Below are 23,105 nucleotides of genomic sequence, written 5' to 3'. Positions count from 1 at the left end.
AAAAATGTACGGCAAAAATGACTGAAAAATTACAAAATAAAAAAAGTAAATTCATCGAGTGGGATTCGTACCAGGTTAAAAGGTACTGCATCAACACAAAAAATAGACACTACTTAACACGCATAGCTATCGGAACAACTAGAGAACGCTCCTTCAGTTGCATTGATAGATAACGAACTCCTTAACTACCCTTGTTTTTATGACGATCTTTGTTTTACGTTGAGAAGTGTGTTTTTGTTTTCTTTTTTAAAAAAGAAAAAAGTTTGCTGCATTAATGCCAAGGTACTGTTTTGTACTAGAAGTATCGTTATTAGAAGTAACAAAAGAGGAACTGAGAATTTCAAACAGCAAACTGTGAGCTGTGTTCATAAGTCTTGTTTCTTTGTTCATTCCTTTCCCTTCTCTCACTCAGAATGCGTTGTTGCCAAACTTAGAATTTTAAGGGATTTAGAAAAATTCTGATATGCAATTATATTTTGGAGAAATGTACATATTTTCTCTAAATGGAATATTGTGTCTTACAAGCCAATCGATCATTAAATCTTTACAAGATGATGATGTCGGTGAAGGATCTAAATGTACATTGTAATATGGTGCATTGTCTGTCACAAGAACTGAATTACTTGGCAAGTTAGGAATTAGCCGCGACTTCAACCACTTTTCATAGTTTTCATAATTCATGTCGTTGCCGGCAGATTTTGTTCCAGATTTAAAGATTACTAACTCGTCTGGAATAAAACCTTTTCTCCGCAAGCGTGCATGATTATTACGAGTTGTCCTTTAGAAATTGGTGTGAGTAAACCTATATTATTCTTATCGCTCCACGCATTTTGTTTTGTGTGCGATGCATGCAAGTATGTCTCATCCATGTAAATTATAGGGCGGTTCTGCCTTCTTTAATGATTTATAGCTCGTAAATAAGCCAATCTCTTTGACCAAAATTCATCTTTTTCAATAAGTAGTCGCCTATTGTTTTCAGCCTTAATCCATCTAAATCCTAAGGAACGGATTATTTTTCGTAAGGACTAGGTGCTTTCATTAAGATTAATCTTTTCTCGAAGTACTCGCAACAGTGATTTTACAGAAGGTTGTTGACCGTGAAAATATGAAATTCAGATTTTTGTTTTTCGTTGTGCTCGCTTGTTATTCGGAGTAGGAAAGCTCCTTTCATTTTTTTTTTTTTTTTTCACGCTCACCTTTTAGTATACTTACTTAGACACCGGTTGCTTCAAATACCCGATTTTGTATTTGTTTTTACGTTAATTGGATTTCCACTGTCAGCCTCTCTGTTCATAAAATCATAAATATTAACCAAAATCATAAACATTATCCAAAATCTCTCTGCTATGGCTGTGAATCACTTTCGTTCTTCCAAGTTTTTCGCTCTTACCCTCCACTATGACATATATATAAGGAAAAGGAAACAAACCAGCAAACAACACAGACTAACACAGCACAGGACAATACACAAAGAATACTACACTTTACTGAATACAAGAACACTGTGTCCAGCTCAGCTTATCCATATTTGTCATAAATAACCACCCCAGAAGGGAGGATAGCAGTAGGACCACTTTGTTTTATCAGCTAAAATGACAAACTTCCCTGTGTGGGGAGGGAAGGAGTGGACAGGTCTATAGCCACGATTTCCTTAAGGCTAGGCCGTGAGTAGTGGTTCCCAGAATGAATAGATGGGATTACAAATATAATGATGTTATGTGATGTAATTTTTACTTACTTTAGCTTACGCGTACTTTACGATCATCATGCATTTTTTAAAGCAAAAAATAAAGGAATAAGAAAATCTTTAATGCACCAAGTGCACTTTTACATGTCATTAAATAAGTAGGCTATTTTATTGTTCAGACCTTTCTAAATGAAGATGAGAAAAAGAAGGCTGCAGATTGATTCGGTGTGTGTTTGTCATTCCTTCCCAAAAATGCTTCAAATCGCCAAACTCTAGTTCACCATTGTGTCAGTTAGCAACACTGTTAGGATTGCCTGTTCCTTTCAAATGTGTTGGTTGCGGATTTCAAGGTCATAGCTCATGCTACCCTCGCATACTGCTGTACTTTATGACTACCTTATGGACGAATCCGTTCTTAACAGATCACACTTTAATTTATTTCTACGTACATACCCATCTCACAGATATCAACACAACATATTTCGATTATTTACAATATTACAACAAATTTGTTCTGTAAATTTGAGAAGTATGTTGATGCGTACAATCAATCCACAGCGTGTTAACAAGTAAAAGATAAGAATATGCAAATCCCAATCCCAACCCTCTAAAATAAATTCATTTTTGAAACAGAAATAAATCTAACTGAACCGTAAGTATAAAATTAAAAGTAAACATATCAGAATCGAAAATAACTTTTTGATATTTCCATACAATATTGCTTATACTAGAAACTTATTGTGAAAAGTTAGCGTCCCACATATGTATAATTAAGAAAATAAATTCATTAAGTGATGAGTTATTTCATACGTTGTCCTAGAAACACCAATAACAACTTAACTATGAATGTCACTTACGAAAGAGGCAGAGAAAAAAGAAGGAAATGTTACTAGTATAATCTAGACCAGTGGTTCTCAAACTTTTCGATAACGCGGACCCCCTGTTCATTTGAGAAAGTTATCTGTGGACCCCCTTGTAATGCTATCTGAAATTTCGTATGGTATTAAAAATATACAAATTAGAATTACCACTGACACGAAAAAGATCAAGAAAAATAATGTAATAAGTAATTTATTCTAAAGATACATGATTGTTTCCTAGTAAACGAAATTTCAATTAAAAAGACAGTAACTTTCAAAACAGACAAAAAAAAAAAAAAAAAAAACTTGCTATACATTGTTTTCAAATGTGCAGTCACTAATGTAAGAATTTCATTCTTTCTGTTTTTCCATAATTACATTGAAATCTGGAATAAGTTTTGTCACCATCTTAGGTCCGATTCCACATTAAGACGGTTTCACTTTAAGGTTTTAATACTGCAAAGAGTAGAAAAGATCTGCTCACATAAGTGAGTGGTAGGGAAAGGCATCAAATGTTGGAATGCCAACTCTTCATACTCACAGGGCGTAAATTTGGTAAAGTAGGAAAACATTTAAATTTACAAAGGTAGGTATCATTTCTAATTGCTTTCTTTTTAGTAACTAAAAGAATACTTCTTGTATAAAAGCTGTAAGTTCAATTTTATTACAACACATTTCAATTCTTAGGTGACACGAATTCACTGCCAATTGAGAACTACTGATCTAGACCATTCATTTTGCAGCATTTACATATATTAGGAACAAGTAAACTGATTGAAAAATTATAAAACAACATATAAAGTTACTGAAACAGGAACTGTTACAATACCAAAACAACTGTGAAATGAACGAATTAAACCTTGTTTGTTATAAATTTAATAGATCTATGACGGAATGTCACAATGAGAAAGTGAATAGTACTTTTAGTACTTGATCGTACGCTCGCTTCTACCATTCGATTCAACCGATATTTGTGTGGGTATATTGTATCTGTTCCAGAATAACTTTCGTGATATTCAGTTTTTACTCCGCATAACCAAGATATTTGACATTCGGAGGTTCAGTTTGGAGTACATAATTAGCTAACTAACACTCGGAGGTTGAATGCCGCATTCATAAAAGCTCTCCATTGACTTCTCCCTTTTTCCAACTGCATCCAGTTTCTACTTTGTATTCACATTTTTGCGAGATCCATCTTAATATTGTCATCTCGTATGCGCCTGAGTCTTCCTAATGATCTTTTTCGGAGTAGGTTTCCAGTTTAGAGTACTGTGTATAGACTCAGAATATATTATGCTGGGGCTACAAGTTTGCAGTTGTCTACCTACCAGGGTTGGCAAAAACCATGGTTTTTATTGAAAAAACAAAAAAAAAAAAAAACTTTTTTTTTGGTTTAAACCCCGCTTTCTTTGTTTAAACTTTTTTTTTTTTTTTTTAAATAATTTGCTCTATGTATTTATATCACATATGGACAGAAATAAGCTTATTTCGCCTTGGGGTTAGTATGCAACAACCGGGTTATGCTGGAAGGGGTCACATAAGCTTAAAGCGGAATCCAAACCGCTTCTCGGCTTACATCCAAGAGAAATTGTCCTCCATTTGAACTCGAAACCGGGACTAATTGGCTACAAATGCGATACATCTGCCGACTCACTCACGAAGGATTCCTGATAAAAATACGTTGACAAATCTTTACATATTTCTTAATATAATCGTCAACAGTCATTTCAGAAGGACAAAAAGATAAACAATTGCACAAGTGGAACCATTATACAGAATTACATATGGACCATTTCAAAGTACTACAGAGTACAAAAGAACTAATTTAGTCCAAGTCAGTTCACTACGACTTTTATTAGCCAAGTTAAAGAAATATAACGACTTACTGTGCATATCAATAAGAAAAGTGAATAAAGATACGAATTATTTGAGTCCACTTTGGCTCTGACCCATTTATACATAAATAGTTACCAAATATTCTTATGATTTCAATAATTGCCTCTCGTGTGGTTTTGTGTACTGGGATATTTATTTGATTTTAATGAAACTTGACATGTGCCTCCTTCCAATTTTAGGAAGTAGGCACATTGTTTGAGGTGAAATTTGTCAAAACTAAGAGGTAAGTCAATATTGTACTCTTGGGTACATAGTTTAAAAATCAAAATCTTGCTTGTAGATTCGCGAATTTCCGTTCGTGTTTAAGTCATTATCCTCACTATATTTCAGTTTTCGCTGGAACCATTGTCAAGCACTGGTGTGTCACAAGTGGGAATCTACTTATGATTACATTAGTGTGTCCCTCCAAATCTGTTATTAGAAAAAATCGACACTATGTATTCAGTGATACACTCCTGTCAAATCTATTAACCACTTCTGGGTTTTAATGCAAACAAACCTTTTGCCTTAACGTCTTTGATTATTTCCTTATGTCCAATCGCTTTGGTTAATTAAATCCGTTTTAGAGCTTGTAAACTTGTACAATAAGTATCACCCTGTGTGCACTCAAATCGCGAAAATGTGATGAATTATTCTTTATATTTGAAAACTCCTATGTACATTATTTTTTTCACTTTGACATTTATATACTTTCTTTCCTATAATAAAACAGTTTTATCCCAGTTGATTTGAACTTTGGCACTTGTGTTTTGTTTTGTTTTGTATGCTGTTTTATAATGCATTTATAATATTGTGATTTTCTTCTTATTTATCCCAGAAAACGTCCTTCCAAAAGACTTCCTTCCTGCTTATGAAGACCAATGGTACCATATCAATATTAAGCATGTACCTTTGTAAAATCCACTGTGATCTTTGCATTTTTAAATATCCTGTTTACACTTGAAAAAATAAAATATACTTGTATTTAACCATTTATTACGTTGTTCCACCGATGATCAAGGTTTTCATTCAATGACAACTTAAGTATAGCAAGGATAATGACTTAAACGGGAATGGAAGTTCGGGGTACAATATAAGATTTTGAAGGTTAAAGTCAACACTATGTTGCAAATTCGCAATATACATAATGTGGTAACAAGACGATTTTCCAGTATTATCTTGATAAAAATTTTAAATTTTGACGAAATATGGTTTATGCTTTCCGATCATTTTCATTGCTTGGCATTCAAATCGATTAAGATTTCTCCGAAATTAGAAGTTTCTTTATAAGAAAATCATTTTTTATGATTACTGTAAAACATCGAATATTTTGTTTTCAAGGTTTTCCAGTTATTTCCAGTACTTGAGGCTGAAATTGATACGGATGAGGAGACGAATTCACTACCAATTGTAACATACGTATTCCATAATAAATTTCATAAAAATTCCCTTATTTATAAAAGATCTGGCGCTGCCCTAAAAGATTCCAAATAGCCTACAATCTCTTTTCTGCAGTTATCTACAAGCATGCCAAGCCAATGATGTGGATTTGTATGACGGCAAAAGCAAACATTCAGCTCGTGTACAAGAATTATTCAGCTCGTGTATTCTTTGAGGCTTAGACCTCTTGTTCGTGGTTGAAACTATTTAGAGGAAAGAGGTAAATTTGTCTCATCTTAAAAAGAAATCATAATCAGAATTATCGGATTTCTATGAAACTTAAGTAAACTTTATTCGATTTTTATGCAATATGTCCTATATTTTCTTCTTTCAGGCTTTCTAATTATCCACTACTAGTTAGAATTGAATTCGCTAAAATTGAAGAGACGAATTTACCTCAATTAAAAAACTGACAATACATTTTGTGAAACCCCTCTGACATTTATGAAACACAATGTGAGTTTTGTTTCAGATTTAAGATGGAAGAATAAAGTGTTGAAAATCATAAATGAAATAAAGTTTATCGTTTGCTTCTACATGGCATGGCATCACTAATCTATACCAATGACGACACAATACATTTGTTTCAAAGTTTTTTTTTTTTTTTTTTTATCCAGCAGTTCTGTTTCGTAACACACAAAGAGTGAGAAAGCGACTGATTGGACCGAGATTCGAACCCGAAACCTCCAACATACCGTGCCGATACGTTAACCACTACGCCACCTAGTCCACTTCCCAGAACAGCCACTCATTCTCGATTTCGGTGTCCTCCACTTGGACCACATGAGTTGTATCATAGACCACTGCTGTGCTTGGACAATTTCACTTTTTGTTTGTTATGGAATTCACATCTACAGAGGATGTAGTGTGTAAAAGAATCGGTTGTTTCCTCTTTCGTCGATATATAGTTCTGTTTCACTTACTGAAGCATGCGTAAACGAACTTCTACCTTTCAACTTAACCATCAATCGTGTATCTGTCTGTTCTACGATATCTTTCATAAAATGTATTTTATTTTAATGAAACTTGACATGTGTCTTCCACTAATTTTAGGAAATAAGGTCATTGGTGCTAAAATCGGTGAAGAATAAAGGGGTAAGTTCAAACCTATATTTCGAAACAATGAAGTTAAGTTTCTAGTTTTACGTCCCACAATTATGCCCTTTAGCCTAGAGGAGACAGATTAATAATGAAAATGAATGATTATTAAATAATTTATGAAATGATAATATCGGACGAAACGAAAAAAACTGGGAAAAAACCCACGGACACGATGTACCCCACCACTAGCTCACTTGTCCTGGGGTCGAACCAGAGACTCCTCGCATGAGAAGTAACCGCTTTACCACTGAGCCGAGCCACCTTGCCTCTCAAACCCATATTTCAAGGTTACACATATACTCAAAATGTCAAAGTATGCAAGTAACACATATTATAAATACAATGAAAAGCTTTTACTCACGTAATGCGTCCAGTTATTATTAAGTTAATCTGATCAGTTATTATTAAGTTTCGACAGTTGTTGTTGACTTTATCAAATCGAAAAGCTTTGAGGTTAGATGTGTGAGATCCTTCTATTACATTTTTTTAGTGTATTCTTATCAAGTGTAATTTTTTTAGATTACAATTTTATAGGATTTTCATATATCTTTATGATAATCCTGAAAATTACGTAGTGTTGGTACGAAACTAACATTGTGAATTGAATCGATAAATGAAAAAAATATTCCAAGTATAAAGGACAACATTCCACGATAGCAATTTCTGTATAACTAAATATCCAGTATATCTTTACCGCAAAATGTCAGACTTATATGAAATATGTTGTGTACTTTGTTTGTGGCTTTCTATCACTTATTGCTGAGTGTTTACGTCGGTTAGGAAGATTAATCCACCTCTAAGTTTTTAAGAATATGTTTCAGGGTGACATTGTTTCCTTGAAAATGATGTTAATATCCATAAATTCCTAATAATTACTCTTATAAGTTTGTGATAACATTTTTCAATGATGAAATATTGAAAAAAAGATATTACCAACAATCATTGTTCTCATTAGTCATGCAATATCTTAAACTTACTTCGAAATCTTTCAGTTTAACGCCTCATATTATGCCCTTTAGGCTAAAGGAGACGATGATTAAGGCAAGTGAATGATTGTGAAAAAAATGATGGAATGAGAATGTAGGAGGACACGGAAGAAACCCGAGAAAACCCACGAACACGATGCTGTGCACCACAACCCTTCTTGGGCGGGGATCGAACCAGGAACTTCACACACCAGAAGTAAGTGCTCTATCATTGAGCCACCGTGCCCCCATCTTATATCGATTTGATACAGTAAAGTATAATATTCCCCATATCATAATTTTGACTTAAAGAAAAAAGTAACTATTGTTTATCTAGTTTAGAATCAGTTGATACGAAAAATGACTTGTGCGCACAGGAGAGTATTATAAAATCTTGGTTTAAAGTCTATAATATTTGGAAAGTGAAGCAAAATTTTATTAAGTTGTGCCGAAGGTATCCCAAAGAGAGTTTAACGGAGGTCGAGATCTGGTTAAATCTCAGTCTCGCACCGGAAAACTGTAGATTCTTACCCCATTTTATTGATATAATTAGCTTGAAATGTACAACCAATATATAAGCCAAGAATTCTTTCATTAGACTATAAAACTGATGTATTATACTTCTTATTTTCTTCTAGTGATTTAATTTATTCGTTAGAAGCTTTCAGTTTTTTTTTTTATTTTTTTATTTTTTAGTAAGGAGGAAATAGTAGAAAATTCTTGTCCCAACTACAAACAAAATGGATGGTGTCAAGTGTAATTGGTAAACTTTTATTTAGAAACTGCTTCCTTTGTTCTCATTAGGTAAAAATAGTGTCTGCAGGAGACGGCAACTGTGTAGCTGAAATGCGTGTGAACGAAGAACATGAGAACAGAGGAGGAACACTGCATGGAGGATTAAGTGCAACTTTAGTCGATGTTATATCTACGATGGCTCTAATGACGACAGAAAAACAAGTGCCTGGTGTATCTGTTGACCTTAGTTTGTCGTGAGTATTCAGTAAATTTCTACTTGTTAGTGAGTTCTCTTGTTTTAGGAAAAATATGGAGAGCTTTCCGGAAGAGGCATAGGTGGTTTATTTATTTATTTATTTATTTATGATCGAAATTGTTTTTATTTTAAGAACTAGATAGAGAGTTTGTTATACGTATTTTTGCTGATGCTTCATCAGACAAAAATGTGACGAAGTAAAAAGAAAGAAATATTAAAGGAAAAAATGAAATCTTTCAGTATTACGTCCCACGGTTATGCCGTGTAGGCTAAAGAAGACGACAATGATTAGAATGAATGAAATGATGGAATGAAGAAAGTGAGAGGAAACGGAAGAACCCCGAGCATACCCATGCACACAATATTTATCCACCACAAAACCCACTTGGCGCGATCTGAAATCGAACCAGAGAACCCATACTCCAGAGGTGAACTCTACCACTGAGCCACAGCGGTCCCATGAAGGAATAAAGGAGTAGGTGAACAATATCAGATGTGATGTTATAATAGATCCTGGTTTCAAATTATATGCATTCAGTACGTGTATCATAGTTGTATATTACAAAAGCAATTAGTTGAAGAAATGTAATTTAGTTTATGTTTTTACACTGTAATATATAATAAAATCAAGGCAGATTTTATCTTTCTAAAGTGTGTTTGAAGTTTGAAATCTGCATTATTGCACTGATTGACTTGGTCAGCTTGATCAGGCAGAATTTTTTCTCGGAATTGGTTAAACTGGTAACTATATCGTCATCTTCTGATGTGAAGTAAAGAAACTTCTTTCGGTTTAGTAGTCGAATAAATAATTAGTAACTTACAGTAGATTTTAAAATAATAAAACTAAGCTTTAAAAACATCCGACTTCAACATGGCTGGACTGCTATTTTTATTTTAAAACTATATAAATGATGCATACCTAGAAGGTGAGTGTGATATATTTTCCATTGACCTGTAAGGGAAATTTTGGTGCAATAATTTTATGCATGGGAAGTCTCTTTTTACTGTGATTTATGATGCAATCCATTGGATATCTAAGCTTCATTTAACCCAATTTAATTTTGGATTCTTTGTTTTAAAGAAGTAAGATTCGAACACTAGTCTTTCTATTAGCGATGAAGGGTTGTGTAGAACGTGAATTTATTTTATGATATGATTAGATTCTCCTAAGTGGATGGATAATCGTTACTGGTGGGTGGTGTTATTTAGAATCACTTATATTCTCTTCGGTTTAGAAAATTTTGTGTGATCAAACTGACAGAATGCATTCAAATATTGCAGAGATCAAACTTCAACGCCTGAGAAAAGGTAAAAACTATTTTGGCGTATTAAGTAGAAACTTAGTTTTCAAGGGTAAATAGCTCGTCATCAGAGTGTAGAAGTGTGAGGGAAAGAGACAAAGTAATAAGCAAAACCAATCATTTATGTCTCATTCTTGGCCGCGTTGAACGTTATCTAGAATAATTTGACGGAAGAGCATTTGACCAGATCAAATTATCAATAAGTGTCATAGGAGAAGAAAACACTAGAAAGAGCGACATAGCCTGCCAAAAATCACTGCACAAAAACATGTAGATATGAAATATAGCGAATGTAGTGGTGGATCGAAACAAAGAAAATAAAATACTGATAAAGAGGTGGTAGATAAGGCTGAGAGAGCGAGTGAAAAAATATGACAAAAATATATATAAAATTGTGATGGAAAAGTGGTAAAGAAGATGGAGGGAGTGTGAGTAAAAGAAGCTTTAAGAAAAAAGAAAAATAAATAACATAATTATAAAAATAGGAAGCAACCATATGGCTTCTTCTGCATACTGATTATGAGAAATCCAGTCTTGAGAGCAGAGCCTGATTTAATTGCTTTTGAGTAGCTTTTTTTTTTTTTTTTTTTTTTTTTAAATCTTGATTGATTGCTGAATGAGGTTGGATTGGGCATCCAGCCATCCATACACCGAATTAGAATAATTAATTTCCATGAGTTTCACTTCAAGGAGTGGAAGAATGGAACAATTTAACTATTACTGTACGTTACTTCTAAACAGTTAATTACAAAGGTATAATGATTTTTGTCCTAATACAAATAGCACATTAATTTTATTGACCTCGGGAATTTCACTCTGAATAGAGTATTAAATTAAGTATGACAGACAAAACGGTAGGAAGGGAGTCTTAACTGTTGAACATACAGACATAAATATTTCCTTTGTGGGAGCGTTTTGGTACATAGGAATATCTGATTCACTTGTGTGAATTTAGAAAATTACATCCCCATGCAGAATGATGCTATTTTGTAAGTATCTTTTAAACTTTTCCACATAAAAACACAAAATTTAGTATATTTCATCTAGGCATGCTTTCTGATTACACAATAGGAATGTCTTATTCACTATCTCTAATTCTTAACATTTTCCCCAGAAGATAGTCATCTCACAATAAGAAAGAAAGGAACCTTCTTTTAAACTTTCACACGGATATACAAGGGGATGTCGTAAGTGTTGCTATATTTCCACAACCCAAACTGCAGGCGCGTGTGTACTTGTGATCGACTATAAATACAAGGTGAAACTGCCCCAAGAGGTAGTGTGGCTAATGGACTATTTAATACGGAGGCCGGTACTTTGTCAATTTTTGGTGGCAGTGACGATGAGTGCTCAACAACGAATGATACGTGAAGTGTTACTGTATGAGTTCTAACTTTGGTATAATGGTATGGCAGGAGCCCAAAACATTTGTGATGCGAAACGAGATGGTACAGTGAACCACAGGAAAACAACTCACTGGTACCAGAAGCTTCGTTTAGGTTGTATAAATGTCGAAGAGCAGCCAGGGTCCGGCCGCCCCAAGGTAACAGATTCTGAGGAGAAAGCACATGACGATTTCCATACTAACTCGGGAAAATCATCAAGAGCTGCCACATTATGCCACATGAGTTGACTCAGCTCAGGCCTAGAGAAGAATGAATGTAACAGATTGTCACATATGTCAAAAAGTTTTTGTTTTCTTTCTTTCTTTCTAAATCTGAATGTGCAAAAACAATGATTAAGCAAGAGCTAACTTCCAGACATTGTTCACGTAAAAAGAGTATTATTGCAACTAGTCGTTCTATTACGTTCTTCCAATGTTGTGCTTCGGCATTTAACCTAAATATATCTAGAAGTTGTAGGCTAGAAGGGCCCGTCTCAAGTGGGAGTGTACCTGTTGCATACTTGAAGTGGAGTGTTAGAACATTGCTGAATAGAAATAATATAAAAGACACCTTGATAATCTTATCCTCCCTAGCTGAAAATTTTACCTACGTCGTTGCACGGGAAATATTGGAACTAGATACCTATGGCTAGTAATTTGATAATTGAAAACGAGAAGGAATGCTCTGAATTTCCTGTGTAAGCATTTTCCTGAATGTGAGTGAAGAAGTTCAGTTACATTCTCAGGCAAACACAATTTTATTTTTCTATGTGGGCCTATTACGAAACATTATATATTGATAGTATTCTTTTTCAAATTTTGCCGTCCATTAGATTTGCCGCCCTGAGCGGTGGCACGGCTCGACCCCCTCTCGCGCCGGCCCTGGAGGCATATAAGTCATGAATGGTTTCCAGTGGGATATTATTGTACTATTCCTCATGCAAGGCATCATTCAGTTCCATCAGCGAGGATGGAGGAGAATATATGCTCCAGATTACGCGCTTCAGAACTGGCCACAGAGAACTGAATAATGCTGAGATGTGAAGAGTAGGCAGGCTAGTTCGTTGTGATGTTCATCGAGTAACCAGTGGTCGACGTCGAAGTGAGACGGTGTGCGGTGGTATACCATACCGCCTCTGGTTTTTCCGTGATGAAGGCATACTGTCTCTGGTTTTCCAATGATTAAAACATACCGTCACTAAAAAGTAGATGCTAGATACCTTTAATAAATCAATTTTTATACACAGTAATTGACGAATAGCTTTGCACGTAAAAGGTTTATTTTTTTATGTAGAAAGGTTGACAACACATATTTTTCTTACGTTTTGTTTTTAAAATGAGATGTCTGCAAAGAAGTCACCTAGTTGATATTTCGGTGTGCCATATTGAATTTTTTCTTTGTTATGTATGTGTGTGTCTTCTTGCCGTAATACATATAAATGCCGTGTTTTGAGCATGGGCAGGTTTAGGAGTTGTCTGCTGTGGGAGTGGACCTTCCGGGTGTTTCGAATACCCCATAGTTGAGTGGGAGACCGAGAGTTTTCCCGCAGAAAATTATTAATATCCTCATTCGGTTTTTCAGCATTTTCGTGTATAATTCTCTATAATACAACATAAGGGGATATTTTTTCAGAAAGTTGGAGGAAATCAAAGTCTCTCCATGCCCCCCCCCCCTCTCCAATGGTTTTCAGTCATCATGTAAATAGAAGTGCAATCTTTTTGGCAGCATACCCTCACTGCATTTTCCAACATTTAGGTAGCCGGTATGTCAAATCAAAATCGTAATTAAACGTTTTTTTCCTCTGGATTTTTTCAACTTCGAATACTGTCGATCATGCTTCAACAGCATCAGCTGTGTGAATTTGCGGAATATCATCTTGGAAAATGACATCATCGGCTGGAAATATCTGAACCTAGGATGCACGTGGTCACCTAAAATAAGTACATAATCACTGCCAGTAATGCATCCTGTGAGCGTAATCATAAGACCCACGGAGTACCAGGAAATTGCGGCTCATAGCATGACACCACCACTGTGCCACCAGGTTTCACGGTGGAGAGAAGACAGTTAAAAGCATAAGGTTCTTTGGACCATACATAAACCATACATACAGACAGTCTGTTGTTGAAAATACGGTGAAAGAGAGCTCATCGGACCATAGTACGCGCTTCCAATCATCGGCTGTCCGTTTTACATGCTTTCGGCGCTATTTTCTTCGTGCCTTTTCTTGGCGGTTATCAGTATTTGTAAATTACAGCCCAGTCGCGGATATGCAGGTTATGCAACTCGCTTCGGATAGTAGTTGGCGCATTAAGTTGTTCCAGTTATTAATTAGGTTCAGCAGTCATTTTTTCCGCATTTTATCCTTTATAACAATCCAGTTCAATGCTATGTAATTCGTGCCACTAAGGATGAAGGTCTTTTCGATGTTCCGTGTGGCACACGTTAGAAACATTTGATGCAACTAACAACAACATACGCCTATGTTCTACTTCGTCTGTCACACTACAAACAGTTATCTAACATATTAAGAACGACCAAGCACGCATCCTCAGTGGTACCACCTCACACATCTTACGTGTTGCAAACTGGAGGTGTTTCCATTATTTGGTAATCATTATTGCTGGTGGAAAAGGAACGTTAAACTCCAATCAGTCAGCTGAACAGAATCAATGATCTAGCACTTGATACTGAACATTAATTTTGTATTTTCCTTGTAGATTCTTGAAAGCTGCTCGAGAAGGAGAGGAGATTGTTATTGATGCCAAAACTTTAAAAGCGGGTAAGACTTTAGCATTTCTGACAGTGGACATTAGAAATAAGAAAACAGGAGCTTTACTTGTACGGGGGAAACACACAAAGTTTATTGGTGGTAGTTAATTGGTGTCAGTATTAAAATTATAGTTATGTTTGCGTGAAGTGGGTATTGGTAGGTGCTATTGCAAAGTAATGTGTTTTGTGCAGCGAGTCTTGTGTAAGAAATAGTATGCTGCTGGTGCTATGAAGTTGCTTTCTTATTCTATTACAAAGTCTTTTGATTGTGAGCTTGTTCGAATCTGTTTTCTGTGTATTCTCATTTGTGTATTGAGTCATTTTCTCGATTTTGTCCGAGTCATTTTACTTTTTCTCAAAGTAACTGTAAAACGAAGTGAAAAATTAAAATTTACAGCACATAGCGTCGTAGAATTCAGAGAGTACTGTGACTGGAATGGTAACATTCTGACATGATATTTACAACGGAGATATACATAATTTGCACATTATCGCATTATGATTTATTCATTGGTGTGGAGAGAAAATGAAATGAAAACGAAGATAACATTCCTCTAGTGAGAAACAGAAAGTACCATTAACACGCTAAGTTAAAAAAAAAAAAAAAAAAAATTACCAATGATGTGCACTGTGCCCAAGGTGTGTATGATATGGTCAGTGATTTAACTCAGATTGTTGGTAATAATTATTTTATTAATATTACACCACACTGGCGACTCTCCGAATGACCACTACAGGTCCTTTCATAGATATTATCGTCGTACAATCAGTACTGGCCATCCACATCGGTCATCATAATTTCCATGCGAATGAATACAGATCTCGACATCTCAATGTCTCACCATTGCTTCACCAGTAGCATTCTAATTCTCGTTATACTGACTACTCCACGCAAGTTATACTTGTTACTAATTCGACAAACATTAACTCACTACATGAGCTTCACTGTGGCTGTATAGTTGGCATACATGTAGGAAATTCAGTTTTGATTCCCAATGGAAGTTCATGTTTTTCGGATCCCACGTTAAGCTGTAGGTCGTCTGAATAGCTGTGGTACTGAAAAGGGACGCTAAACTATCTTAAGCATTTTCTAAAGTGTTCCACAAACCAAGATAGTTTAATAATAGACAACAATTGAAATTATAACTTTCTACATGTCAAGTATATAAAGCTAGTAACCAGAATCGTCAGCGTAACATTTTCCTACCATTACATTGTTCTTTTCACTATTTAACATAGTAATATTTCATAAACGTTTCCGTTTCACCTAAATTGAACCCTTCCATCTTTATCTCTAGCAAAGCTAAACACTTGGGCTAAACAACATTGTCAATTTATCAACCTGGAATTTTCGCCCAAGGATGAATGAACGGTAAAAGATAATAAATACAAACTAAATAAACTCCCAGAAACAGTGCGTCTTCCAAGGACGATTTACCTTCGTGAGTTGTCACTTCGCCGCCTGAGAAAACAAGAAATCAGTAAACTCCTCATAGTCTTACGTTTACACTATTCTGAAATCGCAGTAATGCCTTTCATTGAAGTTGATATGGATTATCATAGTACCAACTCTCAGTTTCTCTCTCTCGTGTAGCTGTCACAATTAGGCACAGAACGACTCAGCTGTAGTAGAAATTTATAATGCTAGGAGTAAAAGAATTACATTTAATGAATGTGCTAGGAGAGGGTTCAGAAATTGCAACATATAAGTCAATACCTTTATGCAAAGTTTTCCACTTATACTTTTGTTTATTTGCAACAATAATTTCAATTGCCTCTTCATAGATGTGTTAACCACGAATACGAAGAACAGAACTTCTGCATATATCAACAAATATCCCTTAAAATCTACATCTAAAATTATTACTCTATGGCTGTTTTTAAGCTCTAACATAGTAACATAATTTATTTCTTTTTCATAAATGTTATCCTACATTTAAATAATAAATTAACTAAGCGCTTATTACTTTATTATCCTCTTCCTAATATCCAGGACTATTTCTTAGCTTTACATATATTCTTACAAAGTATTTTTATTGAATTCCATCGAATTTTAAAATTCTACGACAATATATCTTTCGCACTTTAATTTTTCTTTTCGTCTTATGGTTATTTTGATATTGTAATAATGCGCAATTTTTACGTGAATCGTAATTCTTGGGTTTCCCTATTATTTTTATTGAAGTAGGTTCCACAAAATAATAGCATCACCAGAAGTTTGCAGCAACCTTCTAGAATAATGTAAAATGATTAGAAATGATTATTATTTTCAAAATGTATGCAGGAGATGCTTGTAATATATTCATATTTCGCGTTGTTTTTCATTCTAGATTGTAAATACGAATACTATGTTTCTAGTAGTAGTACATGGTTTTTCATGAGTTAATAAAATAACAAAAATGTAAGTTGTCTTACATTATTTTTGTCATGTGATTGTAAAGGTTGTAATATTGGCGAGAAAGGGAAAATGTTACTCAATACATTGATGTATTTAGGGTAAATTTTGAAAGTTCTTATTTCAAATTTCTTCCTTGCGTAGTTGATCATAATGCTATGGTAAATATCTGTTGATAGTCTTTATATCTTTATTTCTGTGGTACAAATCAGAATACTATTATTTGTAAGCAATGTATTGTATATTTTTGCCTTTGAATATTTAGTAATGTTTTGCTTTAAAAGTACGTTGTCCAATGTGATGTCCTATTTGGGAAGCATCCCAGGCTTTTGTGATGTGATATGTGCACTTGTCAATATGGCATCTTAGATTTGAAGTGAATCCAATCGAAGTATAGTTTTGTTAAGGAATATGGGGTTAAAATCCTGGTGTTGATAATTTTAAGCGTTTTTACCTGACTTTTCTTGCCACATGCTAAAATCGTTTACAATGTTGAGTTAACGAAGAGTATGGCAGTATAAACTGATAATTATACAATGCACGTACGTAAAGATGATGTAACGTCTGAAAGTTTTGTTTTATAGATGAACAATCAAAATACTTCAAAATTGAGTACAATCCAATATTTTCCTAAATACCTCTCTTAAAGGAAAGTAAAAGTCGTTTTCAGGAATACTTTGTTCTAACATAGCTCTGAGAAAAGAAAAATCTGTAGTATTGATTAACTTGTAGGCAAGAATGGATAAATTTGGAAGTGGAGAATATTGTGTTAACTTGCAATATTTTTACTTTACTTTTAGAACTAGATCAAATAAAGTTTTTATGTTATTGGTAACAATTATAATTTAATTTACTAAAAGAACAGTATTAGATTAAACTGAGAGAATGATATGCTAAACTTGAGAAGAGGTCTGCAATTTGCAGCTTCTAAGTTTACAAATTACGAAACGTGCCCACCGATATTGTAGTATTTCATTGGGAATGTTGTTGAAACCGTTTTGGAGTTGTTTTAATGCTCATTATATCAGTATTAAATAAGATTTGCTGTTGTTCTTCTTTTCGGACACAGCTCCCTTGGGTTTAAAAAGCGTTTTCATCTTCGGACCGGGAAATGCGGGTTAGATTCCCCGTGAATCTCATGTTATGGTGTACCTTCATTGTCTCATATGGTTCCGGTTCTGACGACGGATGTCAAGCTCAAAACAAAACTACTAGGAGAATTTTGGCCTACTGTCTTAATTATATTTTGTGATTTTATATATATATATATATATATATATATATATATATATATATATATATATATGCAGTTGACAGAAAAATAATTGTAATATAATTTGACGTGATGTTTTAACTGGCTTTCTTTAACCACTAATTAATCTAGGTTGATACAAAATGCAGTTTGACAGTATGAAAAATGAAAATTATAGAATTACAATAAGGTGTTAGTACTTTCTCTTTAAGATATGGCAATCTTCTTGTAAGAGTTTGCACTCGAATCTATAAGCAGGATGTTTGTATATCTGCTAGGTAAATAACAAGATACAGACCAAGAAATTTAATTGTATCGTAAGATCTTTAAACAAGGAAAGAAAAATGAATTTTCGAACAAACGATCAATTCAGTTATATTTGAGAAAGACAGTATAATTTGAATTTCTTTATAGCTTCCCAATTAGTGTGGGTTCATATAATAAGAGTGAGTGAGTGAAAGAAAAACTTTTTCATTCTTTAAATGTGTGAATCCAAGTAACTTTTCCCAAAAGTAGGTATACAGCACCGTACTGATCTGCATATGACATTTTACATACTTTCTTATGTTATCCATACATATATTGACTTAATTTCTTTTATTGTTTGTGCGTAACTTCTTTTCACTTACATCTTAATCTCGGAACAGACCGAAGAAAATAAAATTCATATTTATTAAATTAAAATGTCATTCTTGATCAATGCATGGCTGTATACCTACTTTTGGGCCACCCTGTATATATATTTTTCTTGTAATCTCAGCAATCTTTTGATGTAGAGTTGTTAATAATTTAAAACTTGATGATGATAAATGTTTATACTTAAACCGACTAAAAATTTATGATTGTGTTTTGATATAAAATTAGTGCGTAAAGTATTCGTTAAGTTATATGAAAAATTGGAATGGAAGATAAATAGGTGGTAATAAAGATATTAAGTGAACAAGATAAGGTCAAGAACTTTCACAAATATTTATTGAAGGTAGGACTTATGTTAGCTAGTTACGCAATTCTTATACAGTCCGCAGCAGAAAACCTGCAACATGAGCATGTAAGTTTATTGTGAAACGACGAAGTCTTTAGTTCCAAAATAAGTGTGCAGGGGAGGACGCCGAGGTTTCTCCTGGCGTGATTCGTGCCACTTAGATGTTATGTTCATTCCCTGTGCTGTTAGGCGTAGTTTCACAATAAACTTCCTTGCTCATGCTGCAGGTTGTTTGCTGCGGACTGTACCACAGTTTTTGATTTAATCTGAAAGTATTTATTTATTTATTTCGAGAATTTACTCCAAATGTTACATTGATGGTAATTTTGTATAGTATTAAAGCGTGCAAGTTATAGATGTATGAAACTACATTCTGTCTGGCATTTTTGAATAAAATATTATTCGTACATATTAAGTAGAACTTTTTAACACCTTTCTAATCCAAATGATGCATCTGTTTTTTGCCCTGTAGGATTTTCATTCTTTTATTCTTGTGAACTGAATTACTTTAGAGAATTAAAAGAACACTGCACTCGATTGTATGTCGAAATAGTAACTAATGTATCCAATACATGCAGGTGAACTAGACTATAAATAGGGTGAATTCGCCAATAGTCGACCGCTGAAAAAAAATCTTACTTCTGAACACTTATAAAACGTGATGATTTCATAATATTTGACAAAAGTGAATTATTTGCTTTATTTGGGTTCTTTTGTACCATACCGTGTGTTAAATGCTCACTTTTAAAATTTTGCAGTGACATAAAAATGCGTTTTACGAAAACTTATCAAAATTTCCACTTGTCGACCATCGTCATTCAGTAGTCGACCGTATTCATGCTATTAGTCGACCGCGCGCAATTTCTATCATTTCTATCGCTTAGAAGTAATTGATTGCGTTAGATGATGTTTGGAAATTGTATTATTCGTGAGATTTGAACTTGACAAAACGATTATACAGATTTTATCTACTTTTCTTAAAGTTTTTCTCCTTAGTGGTTATAAATTGAAGGATTAGGCTATTAGGGCTTGATACATAGCTACTTTATTTGGAATAATGGATTTGATTATTAAATGGTTCTTCCGCGTGAAACGAGATTTCTCTCCTGCGTTATATGCGCACGTTATCTTATCACTTATTATAGCTTTACAAATTCTAAACAAAGTACGACCCTAGTAGCAAGAAAGCTTTCGGTCAGTTGGCGCGTACTTGGCTTTTGGCTTTTTACGCTTGCACTTCAAACGCATGCTTTCATACAATCTGCCTTTTGTTGTACTTGCAGCGATGCTTTAGACCCTTCGCAGAGCGTCATAGCTCACTGTCCGTTCATTGGCTATAGACTTGACTTGTAAAACGCTTGCGTCAAGCTTGAATGGAACATTGAATGCAAGGTTGCCTCCATGTAACTTCGTTACTGGAACCCAGCTTGCGGCATGCTTGTATGTTTTCCAATCAAGCTGGATGCAAGCTTGGCCGACTTGTAATTCAAGCTTACAGCAAGCGGTTTGCAAGTTATCTCTACTACTAGGGGAGTCATTAATAATTTTTTAAAAAATCCTACGTGTTTACTTTTCCCCCGTGTGAAATATATTTCTCTCCCGTGTTAGGTTTCTCTCCTGTGTTGAGGTTTCTCTCCTTGAGCACACCGAGTTATCTTCTCATATATGATAGGGTTTCTCTTCTGAGTTACTTTAGCACATCTTTTCAAGTAATAACAGTAAGTTCCTCATTGTTTGTTCAAATAATTTATATGGTACACTCTGCACACAGGAACAGCTTATCTGCGAGATCTCCCCATGCATAGCCGGCGGTACATCGAAAATGGAACCATTTATCACATTCATCGCAACCCTCTAGTTTATCCTCACTTTCCAAAGCAAAATCATTAATTATCTCTCCACATCCTCTGCATATGATTCCATTGCCATAGTAAATTACATCATCTTTATTGTAATGTTTTACAACAGCAGATATTCTACAGTTCTTCTTCGATCTTTTCTTAGGATTTTCCGTCTTTTTGCTCTTTTTTGCCTTTCTTTAATTTCTGTTGCGTTTCTTTTCCTCCTCTAGTTTCTTCTGTTTTGTTTTATTTTCTTTTGTTTTGCAGTCGGTACTCGGCGATATTATTCTAAGCTAATTGCAAACGGTATCTTCTGTACTTTCCTCTTAGGTTTTTTGACTGGACTCTTGGGCCAGAACAGATACTTTTTAAAAGTTGCCGTTATATATATATATATATATATATATATATATATATATATATATATATATATATATATATATATATATATATATTGGTCTGATAATTTTAGGTGTTGCGATATTCTTCTGATTTGATTCACTTGGTCCAGGAACAAGTCGCTTTCAATGTCCTTTGTTTCTTGCTATGCTTCTGGTATATAAGCCAGAACTTCAGTAGAATGTTCTGTGAGAGAATAAGTATATTGCTGAATATCCTTCATAGGTTCAGTTCATTCAGTGGAGTTGATGTGTTACCTTTCTTCTCATTTGATGGCACAAATTCTGGAATAGAAGCTTCCTTTCTCAGAATAATTAAAGGCCTTTCTGATTCTGTTGTTGAAGCAGACATACAACTGATTCTTCGTTTGGCACAATACTGATTTCCTCTTTCTTCTGTACTGCATGGTGTCTGATTCCTCAGGTTTCGTTGGTAGAATAGGTGCTATACTCACTGTTTTCAGTTGTTACACTTGGATTGGCTTCAGCAGTCAATGACTGGAGAAGTTCATTTAGTAAATCCTGACTAACAGTAAGAGTAGATTGCGGCAAGTATTCATTGTTATCATCAAATACTGGGATTTCACCAACTACAACTTCGTCATCTACTGGTAAGCTGGCATTTTTATCATCAGTTTGTAGTGTTTCGTCCATCGGCTCTTCTGCTGGAAATTTCAAAACGTCAAGGCCTGTGTTGAAGTCAACCGCAGTCTTTTGAAGTTCATCCTTGTACACAGTAATAACTTTTCTTGTAGTAAGATCTTCACTAACATTTAGCTGAGTGGAAGTACTCTTTGTTTCTGCATACACTCTTGATGCATTGTTAACAGCGTCCGGATTGAAATGATACAGTCCACATTTGCGAAATACATTATTGTTGACAGTGTAGCTGCTGTTGCTAGGACTTCTGCAATAAGTGGTGCAAACTGAACTCTTGTAGCAGAAGATAAATTATATTCCGTTAGATAGCTGCGGACAACGAATTTCCAATTTGTTTTTAACGTCTTAAAGACGGATACATCGCATGGTTGCAAGATATGCGTTGCATGAGGGTACAGGGCACACAATATGATGTCGTTGTTGTCACAAAATTTGTTTACTTCATAAGTTAAGTGAGTTTTGTGACCGTCGATGAAAAGTATTACAGGCTTAGGTACATCGTAATCTAATAGCCATTTATTGAAATCGTTGGCGACCCACTCAAAGAATGTGTCGCTAATCATCCAGCCAGATTCGGATCGTTCTACCAGAATCGAAGAGGAAATATTGGACACAGTGTGCCTTCTGCAGAGTCGTTTTGACGTATGATTAGAGTCATACTAAAGGCCTGACTACTGCAGGGAACACATGTTAGTCGAACGCTTTAGTATTGCACTAATCACGCGTCAGAACGACTCTGCATAAGGCCCAATATCTCTGAGTACTCGCAACTTGTATGGATAAACAATCGTTGGAGCAACTGTTTCTCTCGAAGCACTAAACGTCCCTAGAAAAGTAAGCGTTAACTTTTCTTTACCTTGAATCTCATAAATATTCTTCCCGCCCTTTGATCCCAAAATTTTCCCGGATGATGGGTACAATTGAAAAGAAGATTCATACGCGTTAAAAATTCTACGTGGATCTTCTAGAATGAAAAGATTGTTCGTACTGGTGAGGTAAGTCTTAAGATCATGGCACGCGTGCTAGCCATTAGATCAGCTAGGAGGACTTCTTGTTCTTGTTTTTTTTTTTTTTTTTTTTTTTTTTTTTTTTTTTTTAAGTTCCACATTGAAATAGATTGTCAGAAAAAGAAACTTTCAACTAATGTTACTGAACAAAATCTAGTCAGCAAAATGCAAAACACAGTATGAAACAGTGTGG

At 34.6% G+C, this 23,105-nt stretch overlaps 1 protein-coding gene across 4 annotated transcripts in view; it reads left to right on the top strand.

Annotated features, from left to right (window-relative positions):
- LOC145690519 (acyl-coenzyme A thioesterase 13-like) overlaps positions 1 to 23,105 on the top strand; it is a 95,515-nt gene that overhangs the window by 20,384 nt on the left and 52,026 nt on the right. For 2 of the 4 annotated variants that reach the window (XM_081765477.1, XM_081765478.1), the window contains exons 2-3: positions 8,733 to 8,917; positions 14,326 to 14,387. In XM_081765477.1, the coding sequence (XP_081621603.1) occupies positions 8,733 to 8,917; positions 14,326 to 14,387 (247 nt within the window). Of the gene's footprint in view, positions 1 to 8,732; positions 8,918 to 14,325; positions 16,760 to 17,841; positions 19,416 to 23,105 lie in introns of those variants that run through there. The other 2 variants (XM_081765476.1, XM_081765475.1) reach the window with 2 other exon arrangements.

This window comes from Thermobia domestica, chromosome 7 (assembly GCF_964235325.1).
Source record: "Thermobia domestica chromosome 7, izTheDome1.hap1.1, whole genome shotgun sequence".
Classification (NCBI taxonomy): domain Eukaryota; kingdom Metazoa; phylum Arthropoda; class Insecta; order Zygentoma; family Lepismatidae; genus Thermobia; species Thermobia domestica.
This window is presented reverse-complemented; position numbering and strand designations above follow the sequence as displayed.